This window comes from Myotis daubentonii, chromosome 7, assembly GCF_963259705.1.
Source record: "Myotis daubentonii chromosome 7, mMyoDau2.1, whole genome shotgun sequence".
Lineage (NCBI taxonomy): Eukaryota > Metazoa > Chordata > Mammalia > Chiroptera > Vespertilionidae > Myotis > Myotis daubentonii.
The window spans coordinates 51,885,983-51,906,773 of NC_081846.1; the positions used below are offsets into that span (position 1 = coordinate 51,885,983).

The following is a 20,791-nucleotide window of genomic DNA, read 5'->3' on the forward strand; positions in this document are numbered from 1 at the left end:
GAGAGATTAAAAAAGCAATCCCATTTACCATCACACCAAAAAAATTAAGATACCTAGAAATAAACTTAACTAAAGAGGTAAAAGGCCTCTACTCAGAAAACTACAGGACGTTGAAAAAAGAGATAGAGGAAGACATAAACAGATGGAAGAACATACCATGTTCTTGGATTGGTAGAATCAACATCATCAAAATGTCCATACTACCCAAAGCAATCTATAAATTCAATGCACTCTCCATTAAATTACCAACAGCATATTTCACAGACCTAGAACAAAGTCTCCAAAAATTCATCTGGTACAAAAAAAGACCCCAAATAGCTGCAGTGATCCTGAGAAAGAAGAACGAAGTAGGTGGGATCTCAATACCACATATCAAGCTGTATTACAAAGCCACTGTTCTCAAAACTGCCTGGTACTGGCACAAGAACAGACATATAGATCAATGGAATAGAATAAAGAGCCCAGAAATCGACCCGAACCAATATGCTCAATTGATATTTGACAAAGGAGGCAAGAACATACAATGGAGCCAAGATAGTCTCTTCAATAAATGGTGTTGGGAAAATTGGACAGATACATGCAAAGAAAATGAAACTAGACCACCAACTTACACCATACACAAAAATAAACTCAAAATGGATAAAGGACTTAAATGTAAGATGGGAAATCATAAAACTACTAGAGGAATCCAAAGGCAACAAAATCTCAGACATATGCTGAAGCAATTTCTTCACTAATACAGCTCCTAAGGCATTGGAAACTAAAGAGAAAATAAACAAATGCCACTACATTAAAATAAAAAGCATCTGCAACAGCAAAAGAAACCATCAACAAAACAACAAGAAAGCCCAGAACATATTTGCCAATGTTATCACCGATAGGGTTTAATCTCCAACATTTATAGGGAACTCATACAACTTAACAAAAGGAAGATAAACAATCCAATCAAAAAATGGGCAAAGGACCTAAATAGACACGTTTTAAAAGGACATTCAGAAAGCTAAGAGACATATGAAAACATGCTCAAAGTCTCTAATCATCCGAGAGATGCAAATCAAAACAACAATGAGGTACCATCTCACACCTGTCAGAAGGCTATCATTAACAAATCAACAAATGACAAGTGCTGGAGAGGATGCGGCGAAAAAGGAACACTTGTGCACTGCTGGTGGGAATGCAGACTGGTGCAGCCACTATGGAAGACAGTGTGGAGTTTCCTCAAAAAGTTAAAAATGGAACTCCCATTTGACCCAGTGATCCCACCTCTAGAAATATATCCCAAGAAAACAGAAACACCAATCAGAAAATATATACACCCCTATATTCATAGCAGCACAATTTACCATAGCTAAGATCTGGAAACAGCCTAAGTGCCTGTCAGCACATGAATGGATTAGAAAACTGTGGCTCATCTACATGATGGAATACTATGCTGCTGTAAAAAAGAAAGAATTCTTACCATTTGCAACAGCATGGATGGAACTGGAGAGCATTATGCTAAGTGAAATAAGCCAGTTAATGAAAGAAAAGTACCACATGATCTCACTCATTTATGGATAATAAAGACCATTATAAACTGATGAACAAAAATAGATACAGAGGCAGAGCAACATCGAACAGATTGTCAAACTACAGCGGGAAGGCCGGGGAGAGTTGGGGGGGTTAAGAGATCAAACGAAGGACTTGTATGCATGCATATAAACATAACCAATGGACACAAGACACTGGGGGCTGGGGAGGCCAGGGGAAGGTCAAAGGGGGAGAAAAAAAAGGGTGACATATATAATACTCTTTATAATACTTTAAGCAATAAAACAAAATTAAAAAAAAGAAAATATAGTCAATAAGCCTATCTAATAAAAGACAAACAGGGTAATTGACCATACCTTCGCTATGCTTCCCATTGGCTAATCAGGGTGATATGCAAATTAACTGCCAACAAAGATGGCGGTTAATTTGCATACGTAGGCGCAATGATGGGAGGCGAAAGGGGAAGGATGGAAGAACGGTGATCGGAAACCCAGGCGGCAAGCAAGAGCCGGGTGGCAGGACAAAGAGAAGGAACCATGGGCTTATTTGCCAATGTTTCATTCCTGCTTCCCGGCCCTGGATCTGAGAACTGGGGCCGCCTTTGCCCGCCCCCCAGCTGGTGATTGGGATTGGAAAGCAAGGCGGCACCCCCGGGACCCAGGAGCTGCCTTGCCTGCAGCCCGTGATCCTGATCGAGATCGGAAAGACAGGCCGCAGGCAAGGAGGCACCCCCGGGACCCAGGAGCCGCCTTGCCTGCGGCCGTGATTTTGATCAGAAAGCCGTGCCGGAGGCAAGACGGCCTCCTGGAACCCAGGAGCCCATTGGCGAGGTCTGCAGGTGAAGCAGTGATCAAGCTATGATGGGGAGGGTGAGGGGCAGAAGGAGCTACAGGAGCAGCTCTGGCCAGAGACTGAAGACTCCCGCCGGAGTGAGGAGCAAAGACTGAAGGCTCCAGCCACAGCAAAGACTGTGTCCAGAGCGAAGATGGAAGGCGGTGGCCAGAGTGAAGGTCTGGGTCCTGGGTGCCAGAGGAAAACTGGTGTCAGCAGCCAGGGGAAGGGAAAGCCTATTGCACGAATCTTTTCGTGCAACAAGCCTCTAGTATTGTAATAACTATGCATGGTGCCAAGTGGGTCCTGGAATTATTGGGGGTATCACTTTGCGAAGTCTATGATTTTTCTAACCAGTATGCTGTACACCTGAAACTAATATAAATAATTATGAATCATTTAACTACTAAAGACCATGTTTTTCTGACTGTAAATATTTTTATCATCACTGAAATCACTGAACGAGTTCTGTTGCCTTCCTTGAATCTTATTGGAGGACACATCACACACAAAAAGATGTCAGTTAGTAGCTTATCAGAAAAGTGACTGGAGATAATTTGAGCTAACACAGAAACCATTACAAATGGATTATGGGATAATAGCAATTTCAGATTTTGTTGTGTTTTCCATTTTATTTTTTAACATTACTTTTCATCCGACCTTTTCCCATTTGGGAAAAGATTTTGGGGAATAGATAACAAAGGAGAATTATATAACACAAGTATGTATGATACTTACAAAATTATTTCAAAAGGAATTTCTAAAAGGGAAATATTTCTTCTTATTAGAATAAATAAAAATGAATTTTTAAAGATAAATTTTATTGATTGCAGAAAGGAAGGGAGAGGGAGAGAGAGAAAAATTAATGATGAGAGAGAATCATTGACCAGCTGCCTCCTGCATGCCCTCTACTGGGGATACAGCCCACAACCCAGGCATGTACCCTGACTGGGAATCAAACTGTGACCTCCTGGACTCTTAACCACTGAGCCATACCAGCTGGACATGTGATTGCTTTCCCTCTAGCTGAATAAATGAAGAGTTATTGTTCTCTGATAGGATCTTGCTATTAAAATTAAAGGGGCCCTAACTGATTTGGCTCGGTGGACAGAGCGTTGGCCTGTGGACTGAAGGGTCCCAGGTTTGATTCCAGTCAAGGGCATGTACCTTGGTTGCGGGCACATCCCAAGCAGGGAGTGTGCAGGAGGCAGCTGATTGATGTTTCTCTATCATTGATGTTTCTAACTCTCTATCCCACTCCCTTCCTCTCTGTAAAAAAATCAATAAATATATATTTTAAAAAATTAAAGGGAAGGCTGTGTACATGATTTATTTTCACTACTCCCCTCCCCCATTTAGTTTGATGTGGGGGATAGTGGGGGGGGGGTCGATGTTTGAGATGAGATATGCATTAAACTTATTAGATTACTCCTACTTTTGCTCCAAGGGGAAATTTTACAGGGTTTTAAGTAGTACATACTACACACCAAAATGTTCTCTGGTTTTTAAAATTTAACTTTAAAGCACACACAGTCTTCTTACAGTTTACTTACTCTCATTGTTGCTACTGTTCTACATTTCTAATCTCTAAGCCCATGGTTCCTTCTCTTTAGATAATTTACATTTTCCTAGCAGTATGTTTTACATTTAGTTACCATTTTTTTCTGCCTGTGTAGTGGGGACATTTAAGGCCAGGCCAACATAATGGCTTTGCTGTCCTCTGCTTCCCACCACCTCGGGTCAGACCCTGGGAAGCAAGGTCGTGAGAATGCAGCTGCTTGCTTGCACTGCTCCTTCTCCAGCCCTCAGGGAGGCCCTTTTGGACATCATGTTGAAGAAGGTAGTAGTATTTAGTGCATGAATTCTCACTATTCTTGCCCATACTATTTTAAAACTTCTTCTTACAATCAGACTGAGTCCTTTCTATTTGGCAAGAGGCCACTTTGTTTACATTGGCATTTTTCTAGAAAACATCTTAGATATAGAGTCTCATATTAAGCAAATAGGTTGGAAGAGCTGGGAGAAAGGAACACAGCTGAGAAAGGAAAAATTAAAGCAAAAGGAACTGAAATGAAAAACAAATGGCTTTTTAAAAAAAGATGGAGTAAAAAAAATGTCTTGCTTCATTCTTGCTTTTATTTTATTTCCCCACATGGCTTTCTATATTCAGAAATCAGCCACTAATAAGAATAAAGCCACTTATTACAACATATTATTTTTAATTTCATGAAACACTAATAGTACTTTATATTAAAAAAAAACAACAACACATTTACATCTTTGCAAATCAAGCAGCTTTTATTTTGTCTAATATACCCATGATACCTCTCCAGTTAACAGGAGGAAAGTATATAATACAAGGCAATATTACAAACTGAAAAATATTGAGAATTAATAATACAATTAATTGGAATCTACCTTTATCAATTTCCAAATACCTTTTCCTCTTTCTTATTTCACTTAACCCAATAATACATGTGTCTGCCTTATTCCCCATATTAGAAATTGCCATAACCTCTCCTTATCTTACTTTCAATGATCAAGGTCCAACTCAGACCCTACCTAGCAACATGGGATTGAAGAGTTACCAATTCCAGAGGAAACTTAAATTTACTTAGGTTTCATTTATACTGGTTATGGTTCAGGTCACTGCCCAAGCCCACGTTTACTTCAAACTGTTCTTCCCAGTCCATTCCCCAGTGCTTGGCGGGTAAACCATAGTAGCTGGCCTACAGCGTGGCCATTGACTGGCGAAGGGAATGGAATCTAAGCCAAGGAGAGCTCATTCCTAGGCGGGCAGCCACCCAAGAGGATGTGTGGTTCAAAAGGCTGTGCTCAGCAGAGGGAGGTGACGACAGTTAGCTGAGCATGTCAAACTCACTTCCTAGATTTTGCCTAGGAGAGATTAATAGCTAGGAGAAATGAGGAGCCAAAATTAAGATAAAGATAAGCTGGCCATGACAGACAGAGAGAGCAAACATCTAGAGCTATCAGGAGCCCTGCCAAGTTTTCTAGTCCTAGATCTAGTATATAAATACTTCTAACAGCTACCCCTCCTCATTTCTAAGGAGCTCAAGTAAGTTCCTCTGACTTGCAAGCAAAATACACGTAGCCCACTTCTTATCCTTCATCATCCCCAAGAACACTATAATACAACATCCCTGCCCAGTGGCCATGCCTTTGTTTAAATATCTCCAGTAGGAGTTTACCTCCCAATTTATCCCAGTATATCTCTAGGTAATTAGATTATGAAGCCATTTCTTACATTGAGTAACCCCTTAATCCTCTGAGTCTTATATTCTTCAGTTATTTAAAGAGTCAGGAGACCTTTCATCATTCTGATTCCTCTCTTCTGAAAATGGCCTAATTTATCTGTAAATTTTCCAAATTGTGGCTTCCGTAGCTGAAAATAATCTATGCATGTGCAGTGTAACCAAGACAGATGGCCTGGACTACTATTTTCCTTGTTCTGTGTCATATGTTTCAAGTCCTGTTGCCTAAGACTGCAGTAGAGTTTTTTTCAATGACATTGTTGAATCATTTAAAACTTATTGTTAATTAAAAGCACTAACTCATTTTGAAATGAGTTTCAGATAACCCATATGTTCCCACCTTGTACCTATATAGTTTGTTTTTTAGATCCAAGATTAGGATGTTAAGTTTACAAATTAAATTTCAACTTTGCTAGGCTAAATTTTATCAGTTTCCAGTCTTCCATCAAATGTCACTGACCACCCACCCAGCCTTTTAAGATAACTTGATCCTTTGAATTGTTCTAGCAAATATATCTATTTTACTCATTTGGTACATTACTTACACTAATTACCTAATCAAGTTATTCATCTTTTAATGAAGGTTGGCTCCCAATTACAGAGCTAATATGTCTTATTTTCAGAAACTATAGAGTGCTATACACAAAAATTTTACCCATAGTAATAATGTTCAAACAATGAAAAAAAAATGTGAGCATACCTGGTGGATCATACACTACTTTTCTAGTCAGAATCTATGCACTTCCAGATATGTGGCTAGTATGGGACTATGAAATGGAGCATAGTAAATTTTCCCCTTCCTTATAGAGGACGAGTAGATAATCCTCTTAAAACATGAGTGGATAATTGTTACCTTCAATTGCTAGTATTTGGGGCATGTCTACTAAACATTTGTAAGACAGTGTCTGTCACAGGTGGTTGAAAGGGTCATTTATTTGACTTGAGTCTTCAATGCTTGATGAATCTCAAATTTAGAACTTAATACTACATGAAGTTATACATATAGTTTCAGAGATGCATTAAAGAGATTAAACTTTGTCCTCCATAATCAATTTTAAACATTAAAACACCATCACACTGTTCTGCATTACAAATAAATATATTTTAATATATCCTATTATTATTATTATACTAGAGGCCTAGTGCACGGATTCGAGCACCAGTGGGGTCCCTTGGCATGGTCTGTGGGGATTGGGCCAAAACTGACAGTCCAACGCCACCTGCTGCTTCTGCCTGCCACTCCCGCTCATCCTGGCCCCACTGTGCCTGCAGCAGGGTCATGCTGCTGACTTAGTCCTGATCCAGGAGAGGCTCGCACCACCATAGCGGCGCTCGCCAGCTGTGAGCCCCGTGTCTGGTGCCCATAGGTCAGCTGAGCAGTGCTCCCGCTGTGGGAGTGCACTGACCACCAGGGGCAGCTCCTGCATTGATCGTCTGCCCCCCTGTGGTCAGTGTGCATCATAGCGATCAGTCAACCGATCGTTCAGTCATTAGGTCGCTTAGGCTTTTACATATATAGATGAATAACAGTGATATTACATCATATTTTGGAGTTAACAGCAGAGGATTAATTTGTTAAATAAAAAGATTTAAAACTGTGTCACAACTGTGTGTCATCTTTTCCTGTATTTTCCTTATTTTTTCAATATTCTGGTTGTATTAATAGATGGAGATGATCCAGGCCTTTCTCAGTTTCTCAGATGCCCTAGAGGCAAATGAGCATCATGATCTCATTACTGAAATGTTCTCCTGATGGCCCTGATTTCTGGCCACATTAAACTCATTCTCTCTTAACAAGACTTTTTACTAACTGATTTCTCTTGAGATTGTTTCTTCTACTTGGTACATTTTTAATGAGCAGCAGTAACTATACTGGGTTCAGTGAAGAAATAAAATAATCATCATCAACAAGAACAATATAGATGTGATCCATTCCATTCTCACAGACATTCCACAATTACATAGAGCACTAAGTAAATGACTGGGTATTATATTTTAGGAATAAACAAAAGTATCTGAAACCAGAAAGGAAGAGACACAGTCAGATTAGGAGGTTTAGAAGTTTGCCAGCCCCATAGTTCTATATTATTGGCAATCCAGGCTCTAGTCACAAAGTTATTTTGGTGGTCCCTTTAATCCCACTTCCTGATCTTAAGCCCACTTGCCATTGTTTTTTGTTGTTATTGTTGTTTTTGTTGTCAATCCTCACCCCTGGATATTTTTCCATTGATTTTTAGAGAGAGTTGAAGGGAGGACAAGAGACAGAGAGAGAAACCATAGATGTGAGAGAGACACATCAATTGGTTGCCTCCTGCACACACCCCTACCAGGGCCAGGGATCAAGCCTGCAACCAAGGTACGTGCCCTTGACCCTTCAGTCTGCAGACTGATGCTCTATCCACTGAGCAAAACTAGCTAGGGCCACTTGCTAGACTTTGTGATGAAGAGTATTTCTGTCACACATCATTCATGAGAAGGCAGCATTCCAGCTAGAAGAGAATACTAGTACACACCCATAGGTGTCATTCACACTTCCACTGCCAGGGTCCCACCTCACTCTCTGCTCCAGTTCTGCAAGTCCTTGAGATAGTATAGTCTCTAGAGCACTATTTGGGAGAGACTCTAATCTTCCTACCGGATCAACTGAGGGCACAGAATTTCATTTCTCCCAGTTTAGTTCAACTGATACAGGATTGAAATATTGCAAATGGAAGTTTATTAAAACAAAAGAAAAAAAATCAAAATAGGTAAATCAGCTTTTATTTATCCTAGTGTAACCTTCATAGGATAAATGAAGGTTACATAACAGGTATGAAAGGGCAGGTAGCACCCAATTTCATTTCTTCAACATTGTCACTTTCCAGGTGCTTGAGCTTATTTATTGAGTGATAAAAACTGGTACCATTTGAGGACCAATCACAGCTTACTCACCTATTGTGTTACATTATGCTCTTCATATTGTAGTAGGTGTGGAGTGGCTAATGCATAATTGCTGCTCACCTCCAGCTTCTGGAGCTTGGGGAACGGCTCTGAGATTTACAAAGTAAATACTGTGAGCTGTACAGATGTAGGTCAAATTGGAGTTCGATCCCCAATAGAAACCTTTGCAGAGAGACTTTAAATGCACTCTCTATCACATGTGCAGAAAATATAGGCAGTAGTGCAGAAGGTGCTGAGAGTGCACTCAAGGCAGAGTCACAGCTCCAGTTTTTCTGGGTCAGTCCTCAGGTTAGTGATCCAAATCTAGTAATAATTCTCTGTGATAAGCAATACAGACCCTGAAGCAAGACATGCACAACCAGTGCTGACCAAACGATCTAAGAATATGACCAACATAGCACACACAAAAGGGAACCCACACCATATCAACAGAGAAAACATCCCCTTGGCCATATTAGCCAAGGTTTTTACCAGTTCATTAATGAGGAAAAACTAAGAATATCAAAATCAATTGACTTATAGTTGATTATATATTCATTTAATAGTAAACTGTGTATGTTTTTAATACAGAGTTTAATTAAGTGCAACAAACATTTTTATTGTTCCCACAAGGAGCTCAGTTAAAGAACTTGAGGTGCTGTTATTTAAAAATATCAGGATTGCATGAATCCTTTTGACTATTAGAATCACAGTCTTGGTACCCATAGGAGGTGTTATTAAGGGTTATATTTGTCTGTAAATGACAGAAAATCCCAAACAGCATAGTTTAAACTAGATGAAAGATTATCTCCTTCTCATATTACCTGAACAATCCAGATCTAGCATATCCACCAGGACCCAGGCACCTTCTATCTTGTTACTCCATCATCTTCAAACTGAAGTTCCCAACAGGTGGTTGGTCCAGGATAAAGCTCCAGCTTCAGCCTTCATGTCTCTGCATTCCAGCTAGTAGGAAGGAGCAGAAAGGAGGTAAAGGTATTAACCTTCTCCTTAATGATGTACATTCTACCCGCATCCTCTTGGTCAGAACTTAACCACAACCAGCAGCAAGTGAAGCTGTGAATTTCATTCCTCCTTTCAGGCGGCTGTGAGTTAGACAAAAATGCGGGGCTCTATAATGCCAGAGGAAAGGAGAACAGTTAGAGCCAATAGCAGACAGTTGCCAAAACTCCCTCTACATTATACTCTTATCCCCAATGTGCCTTTGTCGCATAATATTGTAACCTGTCATTCAAACCGGGACACTTTTGAGAATAAAAAAGATGCTATTCATAATTACACTGGGACAAGAAGCCTAAACCAGGACTGTTTTGGACAAACCAATGTTTACAGTCACACAATTTAAACTCATTCCTCAGGGCCCACTCCCCCCGACTTCTAACCAAAAATGGCATAATAATGGCTTTACACAATTCTAATAATTACATTTAGAAAACAACAAAAATACCTAAACTACAAAATAATAATAACATAGTACCACAAGAATAAGACATCCCTTGATAATGAGTAACATAGATCGTAGAAAATAGCTACAAGAATGATTTTGTAAGATAATCAATGTTCCCCTCCCCAAAAAGAGTATGTTTTGATTATTTAGTCCAGGGTGTGGAGAATGTCTGGCCTGGCCAAGGCATTGGGGGTGAGTCAATTAAATATCTGGCCAAATACAGCAGGCTAATTTTTAAGCTGATAATTCTGTATGGCCCGTGAACGATGTTGTACATATCCAACTGGCCCTTTGCAGATTCGGGGGCCCCACCTCTGGAAAGGGGTGGGGGGGAGAGAGAGAGAGAGAGAGAGAGAGAGGGAGATCTTATTTGAGACACTGCATATGAATACTAAGGCTCTACTTGTTCCAGCAGCTAAGCCAATGACCTGATATTACAGAAAATATCAAGCAGCCATTTTTACAAAAGGACAAAATTATACTGCTCTTCAGACTCCTTTCCAAGGCTGAGGAAAATGTAACTTCCCTAAGGATGTGGGTTGAAAGTTTTTATCTCTATTCTTATGCAAATTTGAATCTTAACAATGTCAGAAAGGAGTCTGGTTAGCCATCAGGAAGAGCTTTATAAATTTAGACTTCTGCCAAGAGAGATCTTTCTCTGGTTACTTCTAAGAGAGCTAGATGCCCTTAGAAGTCACATAGCCTTCACTGTAACCAAATAATGAAGAAAAGTGATAATCCTATTTGAGCATAATATGCTACCTACATAATTATACCATCTGATAAAAAGTTCAGATTAAGGCTTTCTACATTCCTGAAAGTCTGGCTCCCATGGCCTTTACCTGGGGCAAAGACAGATTTAATAAAACTGCTTTCTGTGCATGTATATGCATTTATCCTCTACCTCAAACACTGTAATATCTGAGTAAACTATAGGCTTCTAAAACATTAACTATGTTTACCTCTGCATGGGTGAATTGCCAGTGATTCTATGTATCCAATTCTTTCTTCTTCATGTTTTGTCATTAACACTATAGTACTTTTGAAATTATATTAAACAAATAATACTTTTGAAATTATAAAAAAAAAACTTTAAGATAAATTGTTGAAATATGTGTAATGAACTTGCAATTTCTGGTCCAGTATACAAAAAGCTGGGACCAGAAGCTGGAATGCTCCACTCCAACCAAAACAAGTAAAAAGCTGAACAAACTCAATGTTATGTATCACTTATGGCTTCAAATGAATGAATTAAAATATAAAGCATGGGTAGAAAAGATACACACCAATTTCCCGAATTGGATGCCTCTAGGAGTGAAGCAGAATAAGTGGGGTTTCTATTGTGACATTAAATGTTTATTTTTGCAATTTGAAAAAAATATGATGAGGTGTTAGTGATTGTTAATTTGATGGCAGAGAGTATAGGATGCTTTAGGATTCTCTTAGATTTTCCATGTTTTTAAAATGCTTCATAATTATAAATAAATGTCTAGGAACAAGAACCTCCTTAATTCTTTGATAAGTACTCATATTACATTACCACTCTTACTGTCCCTGAAACTGCTCTCTATGTATCCTCTGTGTGATTGAATATTTGCTGGGCCTTTTCCTCATCTGTAACATAAAAGGGTGAATAAATGGACATTTTTAAGACTTTTTTTCTAGCTCAGGTGTCTTCCTTTTCCCATCACCTTACAAACCACCCCCTTTAAAGTTCACTCCTTGAATGCTACCAATCCATCTTCCTTTCCCCTCTTCAAGTCTCCTTTCCTGAAAAGTCACAGGAGATATTTAACCAAAGCATGGTCAGTAATCGAGTTCACTAAAACTCTAGGAAAGTTGTTTGTTTTCCACTTAAATGAAAAAGCCTGCGTTTTCATCCGTCACCTTTGCCATTGAAGTGGTATGGGGAGGAGGAGGTAATGGAAAAGATACTGAGGGTGAGGGTGCTACTGCGTGCTTACCTGTGCTTCAGTCCAGCTAAGGAGCTGCTAACTTGGGGGTGGACTAAAATGAGGCCGTCGTAACTGTACACGCTGGACAGGCACCGGGGGCAGAACCAACTATACTTTGCAGCTGGAGCTGGGGTGGGAGAGGGAGGAAAGAGGGCTGCCCAGATCAGAAACATCTGCTGGCTTCTCTGCAGGAGGAAGGTGCTTTTAAATGCACAAGTCCCTCAGGGAAATCACCCGGGGCTGAGCCAGCCGAGTGAGCTGCGGGCTGCCGCCAGCGGCGGCGGGAGGGGCGGGGGTGGGGCCAGAGGAACCGCGGGCCTGGCGGAGGTTTCCCGCCGCGGACCCCGGATGCGAGAGGTCTCGGAGGAGGCAGGTGCCGCTGAAGTGGGGCACCCAGGACCACTCACCTTCCACCTGCTAAGGACCCGCTGCTGCCATGGGCTACCAGGGGCAGCAGCCCATCATCCCGCCACAGGTAACGCTGGAGGCTGGGGCAGGTTCTGAAGCGAAGTCCCCGCAAGATTCATTCACCTGCAACGGAGGTCAGCTTACGGCACTGGGTCCGGCGTGAGCACCGCGGGAAGTTCTCCAGGAGAAAAAGTTTTGCCTTGATTTGACTTGTTTGTTTTCTTTCTTTTTTTTTCTTCCCAGGCACTTTTAATGTAACCCCTTTAGTTTCATAAAATCACATCATTGGCTCCCTAACAGATCCTTTATGGGGTCCCATGTAGCAGTCCTTGAACTTGGTGAAGCTGTAATCAGGACATTTTAGGATGGAGTTTATTTACAAAGCTCTGTTGAGCTACTAGCCATTATTATTACTATTTATAATTATCTTCATTATTTCCTCATCATGATTGATGTTATCATCATTACTGATATCGTTAGTCTCCTACATTGCGTATTTGTCTGACATGTTTCTGTCTTTTGAACTAGTAAATGTTTGTTTAATTTTATAATTATTGGCCATTTTATATGTTTAAATAGAGAGATCTAGCTGACAAAGAAACCCTCGTTTCTGAACATAAGCACAAAGGGAAAACTTGCCGTCAGTCTGCTGCTGTTTTTAATGTTGTCAACTCTATTATAGGATCTGGTATAATAGGTAAGTGTTGCTTTGTTGTTGTCTTTTTAATTTTAAGTGAAAAGGCCAAATTTAAGACTCTTATTGTGTTGCTGGTGTTTATTGAATTTTTAAAGTAAAGGTCTTAAATGATAAGTTGGTAATTTTCTTTCATAAAAGTCTTCCATTTTTTTTCCAGTGTAACAATGGGCATTACATAAGTTCCCTTTTCCCTGAAGGTTGGGTGGTGATCCACACTCTTTCTAAGTTTGAGAGCATCCTCCACATGAGTTAGGGTAGGGGGAGCATCATATGAGAGATGCTGAAAGTTTTTGATAGGCTGCCTGGTTATTGATAATGTGACCTAATTTACTTTTTCGCTCTTCCTGAAGTGCCCATCATTACTTGAATCACCTTTCTATGACCTTCTTGAGGTGTAAGACATCAATATTTGGAAATATTGGAGGTACAAAAATTTAATGTGAAAACATAACAATCTTGTGAAAAATTAAATCCAGACAACATTTCCTTACCCATCTACATAGTGTTAAATTTAAAGCACAAACTTATGAATTTATATCAATGTTAAATATCATTTACTAAATAAATAGAAATTGGTTAAACAAAAGTGCTTATGACTTTTTAAACAAAGGAGCCAAATCATAATGGAAAGAAATGATCAGCTCGTATTTTCTCAATTTGAAGCAAGGGGAAAGTTATGACAAAATTAAGTTCATGGCATTATATTAATAAAGGTAGTTATTTTTTTCATACTTGCAATTCTTTTTGTTATTTGAAAATATCCAATTTAAGAAAAAGTAGGGACAAAATTAAACCCTGGACTACTCATTGAGAATATTCTTTTTTCCTGTAAAGTTTTGACATTTTAATCACAGTCATCATTGAATAGTTACCCTTCATAATTTAATGTTTTAATTTTATCTATAGTGTCCCAATATATAGATAATTTCCTTTTCAAATGGTACATCAAGTGGAGAAAGCTGAAGCAGAGTAGTGACACAGAGTTAAAGACTTATTTGAAATTTTGCTTCCATGTACCACAGATGAGTGGGCAGCTCTACTTGGCAGAATTCCAGACTTAATTCCTGATGTGAACATTTTATGCTGATCCATGTCAGCAACATTTAAAATGCCTCTTAATCTGTTCAGCAGACTTTTTAAAAGAAAAATATTTCAGAAAGTAAAATTTCTGGGTGGGCATATTTTGAATATATTTTACTTTAAATACTTTATTGTTCATTTCCCAAGCAATTCATAAGAAAATATTTCGTATTGCCCCCTTCAGCTTTATTAAAATATTTTGGCCTTCTCATTTTTCTCTCCTTTTCTTACATGGTTGCCCATTTTGACTCCTTAAATCCCATCACCCTTCTATGCTCTTTTTATCCTCTCTGTTTGCCCAGGTAAGAAAGCTTTGGGTCTTTACTCTCCATATTCTAGATCACATGATTCCTTCATTCTGAGGTGAACATTATTTGTGTGAACTGACATCTATTTTTCTTTGCTTCTTTCTTATTCTTATTTCATCACCTTATAAACTTGCTCTCTTGATGTGTCCTTAATTTAAAACATTTTATTCTGAAATAAGTATTAATATATTGTTTAAATTTAGTAGTCATATGCATTGTTTATAATTATGTCCTATAACTATGTCAGTTTACTTAGCCTATTATATACAGGAATTGGAGAAACCTTCTGTATTTCTATATGTTTTATTAATATGATGGGTGGGGCATTTTGTGTTTTTTTCAGGATTGCCATATTCAATGAAGCAAGCTGGCTTTCCTCTGGGAATATTGCTTTTATTCTGGGTTTCATATATTACAGGTAAAATACTGTATAATTGCTAGTTCCTGCAACTTAAATTGCACAAGGACTATTTTACACACAAACACACACACACACACACACACACACACACATACTGTACAGTAATTGATTTTACTGGATCAAAGAATCCTAAAGAATTTAAACATTATGTCTGAGGAGATTTACTTTTCTTGCTAATCCTCTGAACAGATTAGAAGAGCATTATATATTACCAAGCCTAAATCCTTTTCATGTGCCTTTCACTTTATGCAGAAAGTGATAGGTGGGAAAGTCATTTTAAAGGCTGATTAAACCCAAGTCAGCCACGCGCTGAAAGTGTCCTCATCAGGACCTCCTTTCCCACTGTGACCATGGGCAGGTGCACAAGAGTGAGTGGCCTTTTCCAGCTACGTCTGTGCAGGTGGAACTGAAAGCCCTGGTACTCCCACCTTCCCCATGCCTGCTCAGGCTCCCCACCAGCCCCTGTCTTTAAGTGCAGCAACTGGGTGCTTTTCACTCCTTCTCTTCTGCTTCCCCCTTTTCACGAACCATGTTCATTCACACCCACGTTTTGCCACTCCCCCCTCTAAGTGCAGACTATACACTTGTAATCAGCTCCTCTTCCTGTTGTCCTCCTCTCTGCCTTGTCATACCATCAGCTCACATCATGACAAATACAGGGTCTTTCCTCTTCCTTAGGATCACTGTGAAAGAGGCAGCAATCACAGAAACCATCAGCTGTGGTAGCTGCTATGGTGGCCGCTATGTGTAGCCACCCTGATCCTTTTTTACCAGATAATGCAAAACACCTCAGTGTTCCCTTCTCCAGAGTGGTGACCTGAGCCTCAGTGGCACCGCCTTCCTTGATGAGGTTATGACCTTCAGCTGCCATGTCCCCACAGCCTCCAGCCAGTGACTGACTGATGATATAGGAACTTGCCTCCAGGAAGGAACCGATGTGTGGTGCACTTGGAGCTCCAGAGCATAGCTGGTCTCCACCTGGGACCTCATCCTTGCTTAGCCCTTTCCCTTGCCGTGTCCTCTCACTCACCTTCTCCTGGGAGCACTCCCTCAGTTGCCCAAGAATCTCTATCTCAGCTCTGCTCCGGAGACCCTACCCAGATATTATCTACCATAAACTCTCAGGCTCCCAAGCCCAGCCTGTAACTGCTCATTTTCTCAGGCTGAAAAAGAGAGAGTAAAGCATGAAGTCGACACCACGGTCAGGGCTGCGAAGGCACTGGCCTCCTTCCTCCTGCCGACTCCTCACCACCCAAAACCTGAGCTGCTTTTAGCCTAGATAGTTCTTAATTTGTAGCTTAATTTGTAACTTAGTAATGGGATCCATAACATTCAGAATTGCTGGTGTTTAAAATTGCAACCTATTCATACAAGCATTTATCACACAATAAAAAAATACCTCATTTAAGGACTTACCCTTATCATTTCTAATTTCCTGCTTCCCAGTCAATCAGCACTGACAAATAGTTAAATTTCACCTAGGCATAATAACCATGGTCTATTTAAGTGCACTGTAAATATTTACACACATTAAATAAATTAAAATATATAGATCACCTAAGAACTCAATACTTAAGGAGAAGGAACAGTTTACTAACACTAAATCGTCCTATCTAATAAAAGAGTAATATGCAAATTGACCATCACTCCAACACACAAGATGGCTGCCCCCATGTGGACATAAGATGGCCAGCAGGGGAGGGCAGTTGGAAGGGACCAGGCCTGAAAGGGAGGGCAGTTGGGGGAGATCAGGCCTGCAGGGGAGGACAGTTTGGGGGAACCAGCCCTGCAGGGGAGGGCAATTGGGGGAGCCAGGCCTGCAGGGGAGGGCAGTTAGGGGCAACCAGGCTGGCAGGGAGTGGTTAGGGGATGATCAGGTTGTCAGGCAGGTGAGCAGTTGGGAGCCAGCAGTCCTGGATTGTGAGAGGGATGTCCGACTGTCCCAGAGGGATCGGGCCTAAACAGGCAGTCGGACATCCCTCAAGGGGTCCCAGATTGGAGAGGGTGCAGGCTAGGCTGAGGGACGCTGCCCCCCCCATGCACAAATTTTGTGCACTGGGCCTCTAGTATTATATACAAATAAATCATGCTGTGAATAACTTTCTCAACTGATGCTATATATAAACCTATAGCAGTCATTGTGAGCAGTCCTTTGCAAAGTCATATATTAGTTGACTCATTAATTTAGCTATGTGATAAAAATCCTTATATTATTTTGATAAATAAAGGATACCCACACAAAAGCAAAATTTTTTAGAGATTATGATTAATTTTGTTTTTAATTAGACTTTTAAAAGCAAAATTTATAAGTAAGGTATAATATTACACTTTTCTTTAAATTTTTCTTTAAATTGACACTGTAATTACACAATAATTTGTCTCTAGTATTATCTTTTTGTCTTTTTAAGGCCTTTAATGAAATATGGCCAATTCAACAGGTAGTTTTTCAAAGTTCTGTTTGCATGTTTGTGAAATGTTGAGAAACAATAAAAGAATTATAACTATTTACAACAGTTTTATTTTTAATTCCCCTAAGATTTTGTTATTTGTTGATTAGAGTAAAATAATTTTTATTGTCCAAGCATACAGAATTATTTAAAAGAAAATTTTCAAGTTGAATAACATAGACTCATTCATGGATTAACTAAAATTTGCATATAATGTATTTAAATTGAGATCAAAATGTTATAGTGATTGATATTTGAGATTCCTAAAAGGTTTAAGATAATATATTTATAGCTTGTATTTTACAAGCAGATGAAATCATTTATATTTATTATTGATTAAATTCTTACCAAATTGTTAACTTTAAGCAATACCGCTTGAACTTTTATGAAACTCAACATTCTCATTCCAAGCATACAGTTCTTCACCAAAATTTAAAACACCTGTGAAATTGGTTACTTCCTCTCTGTTACTCAGGTTTTCATTGATTATCTTCTTTGGCCAGTAAGTTGTTGTTTTACTGCCTTTAGCATCTGTCCTCTTTCTGATCAGTCCTCCATGTTGCTTTAAGTTAACGTTATAAAACCTTGACCTGATAACTGTTACTCCCCCAATCAAAGCATTCCAAGATTCCATAATGACAACAGGAACAAACAAGTATTGCATTCAAATTCCTTCATAGTGTAGTCACAGTGTGAATGTTCAGTCTCATCTCCAACTACTCTCACCTCTCTTTCACACTGTCATGTGTGGACCTTATGTTTTAGCTATTCTGGATATATCATTCCTCACATAGAGAATATGCTTTCACGCTGCCTTCCCGTGGATAGTCCCCCTGCTTGACATTCTTTTTTTTTTCTCTCTACCTGGTAAAATCCTGTTCAAATTTTAAGGCACTACTCAACTCTTCCGTGAAGCTTTTCCTAGTTTTAAACAAAGGAATTAGAATTAGTTGCTATGACCTTTGTGCTTGCAGAATATTTTAAAATATAATTTATTAGGTCATTATCAAATTAAATTTGAACCCTGCTATATATTGGTCATTGATTGATTTCAATATTTACTGACACTGCTGCCATTTAGCAATGAAAAGCATTATCCCTGCCTGTATGCAGCTGACTATGTAGTGTCTCAGGCAGACAAAAATACATAGTTACAGCACTTCATTAGAAATACCATAATAAAAATATGTGCATGATGATCGGGACATTGGCATTCAACACAGCCTCAAAGAAGCAGGCATATTTTGGGGAGTAGGAGATATCTCCACTAATGTTTATGAAAATATATGAGTGAGCAAAGAAAATGGAAGGTTACTCTATGCCGATGGACATGTGGAAATACCAAAGGGACTGTGTAAATATTCAGTCCAGTTGAAGTTTAGGGCTGATGTTTGTAAGTAGAAAAAGATGCTGGTAGAGAGTTTGCAGAGGTGTTTATGAAAGCTCTCATGAGTAGCTCTCATCATTACCATTTCCTGAGGACTGGCCAGATGCTGAGCATGAAGCCACCATTATACTTAATCCTTCTGACTCCAAGAAGTAGTTATTCATGTTCTGCTTTTATGGAGGAGGAAATTGAAACTTTAATGGATTAAAATACCTTGCTCAAGGTCTACAGTTACATGCAACAGAGTTGAGGGTTTGATTATGTACATGGATGCTGGGGCCAAACTACCAGGACCTGAATCCTGACTGCTCCATTGCTAACTCTGTGGAGTTTGGCAATTTACTTAACCTTCTGTGCCTCACTTTTCTCACTTATTAAATGGGGCTAATAATGGCAACTACCTAGGATTGTTGTAAATATTAAATAAGTTAATACATGTAAAGCATTTAGAAAAAGGGCTGTGGAAATATTGTGTATTCGCTAGCATTTTTGTGGTTGTAATCTATATTAATAAAAGGGTAATATTCTAATTGGACTGGGTAGATTGGACGTCTTCTGGACATCCTTCCAGACAAAAGCCACAGTGGCGGGGCCAAGGCAGAGGCAGTTAGGGGTGATCAGGCAGGCAGGCATAGTGGTTAGGGGTGATCAGACCAGCAGGGGAGAATGGTTAGGCATGATCAGGCTGGCAGGCAGAGGTGGTTAAGGGTGATCAGGCAGGCAGGCAGATGAGCGGTTAGGAGCCAGTGGTCCCAGATTGTGAGAGGGATGTCCGAGGGGTCCTGGATTGGAGAGGTTGCAGGCCAGGCTGAGGGACTTACCCCTCCACCCCCCAGTGCACAAATTTCATGCACCGGGCCTCTAGTATAGTAATAATTCAGAAAAGTCAAGTCCTTCACCCAAGGTCACATAGTTAATACATAAATTTTTTCTGCCTCATAAAAAGAAGTTGATTTTTATTCAAAGTCTTTAAAGGATCCCCTGGAGTATTTTCAGCAAAAGACATGATCAGATTTATCATTTGGTTAAGACCCACCTGAGGGGGAATATTAAGAACATCTTAGCAGATATAAAAAATGTTTTGGTAGGGGGAGAGATTGGTGAATGAGAAAACTATTTGAAGGTTATTGCAGTAATCCTTTATTGCAGTAATCCTAAGCCTTTGTCATATTCCAGGCTAAAATAAAGCAGGTTAAGTATTAGAAATGAGGATATACAGTTGAATAATTTATGATGCAGTAATAAACTTGGTGACCAAAGGAATACAAAAGATGATGGATAAAGAGAAATCTAGGTGATTCTCAAATTTCTGTTGATACTATTCAGGGATTGGAGAAATATGGATGAAGAAGCAGGTTCGAAAACAAATATATAAATTAGAATTTGGATATTTTAAAACTGAGATGTCTATGAGATCTCCGATGTAAAGTGTTTATTAGGCAGCTAGGTATAGAAATCTGGAGTTTTGGGCTAGAGATACAAATTTGGGGGTTACTAATATCTATGGGAAATTGAAACCATGGACATGAATAGAATCACAGCAGGACATCTTGAAGAGTGAGAAAAAAAGTCTAAGAATTCTGAATAAAAGAAAACTGGTGAAAAACTGAGTATAAATGACCAAAAAGGTAGGGAACTCAAGAGAAAGTGAAGTCACAAAGGCCAAAGAGGATGATCAAAAAAGAGGGAAATGGTAAACAGGAAAAAAATGTTACTGAAAGAACAAATGAGATTAAGATTTAGGGTGTGGCAATTGGATTTATCAATTTGGAGTTATTGAAGAACTTGAAAGAAGTTTCAATGATGTGGGAGAGACTCAGGGTGGAAATCATACTACAATTATTGGCATTTTCATCTTTGTCTTTTAATGCATTTTCAAGTTACTTAAAGGACAAAAAAAAAAAAAATCACCTGTGGGTGGAAACATGAGTAAGAGAAAAGAGCAATAATCACACCCTGTGCATAGCTATGTACCCAATACATTGCATTGTTGTTCACTAGGTTAAATGGCATTCACTAGGATCATTGAGTAAAATGGGGAAAAAAATAACTTTTATTTATATAATAT

General features: G+C 39.3%; 1 protein-coding gene across 1 annotated transcript in view; it reads left to right on the forward strand.

Moving 5' to 3' along the window:
- Nucleotides 1-12,291: 12,291 nt before the first annotated feature.
- The window catches only part of SLC38A11 (solute carrier family 38 member 11), a 54,215-nt gene continuing 45,715 nt past the window's right edge, over nt 12,292-20,791 (forward strand). Inside the window, exons 1-3 of the mRNA XM_059702498.1 lie at nt 12,292-12,450; nt 12,963-13,080; nt 14,812-14,886. Coding sequence (XP_059558481.1) covers nt 12,412-12,450; nt 12,963-13,080; nt 14,812-14,886 — 232 coding nt within the window. The 5' untranslated portion in view covers nt 12,292-12,411. The remainder of the gene's footprint in view (nt 12,451-12,962; nt 13,081-14,811; nt 14,887-20,791) is intronic.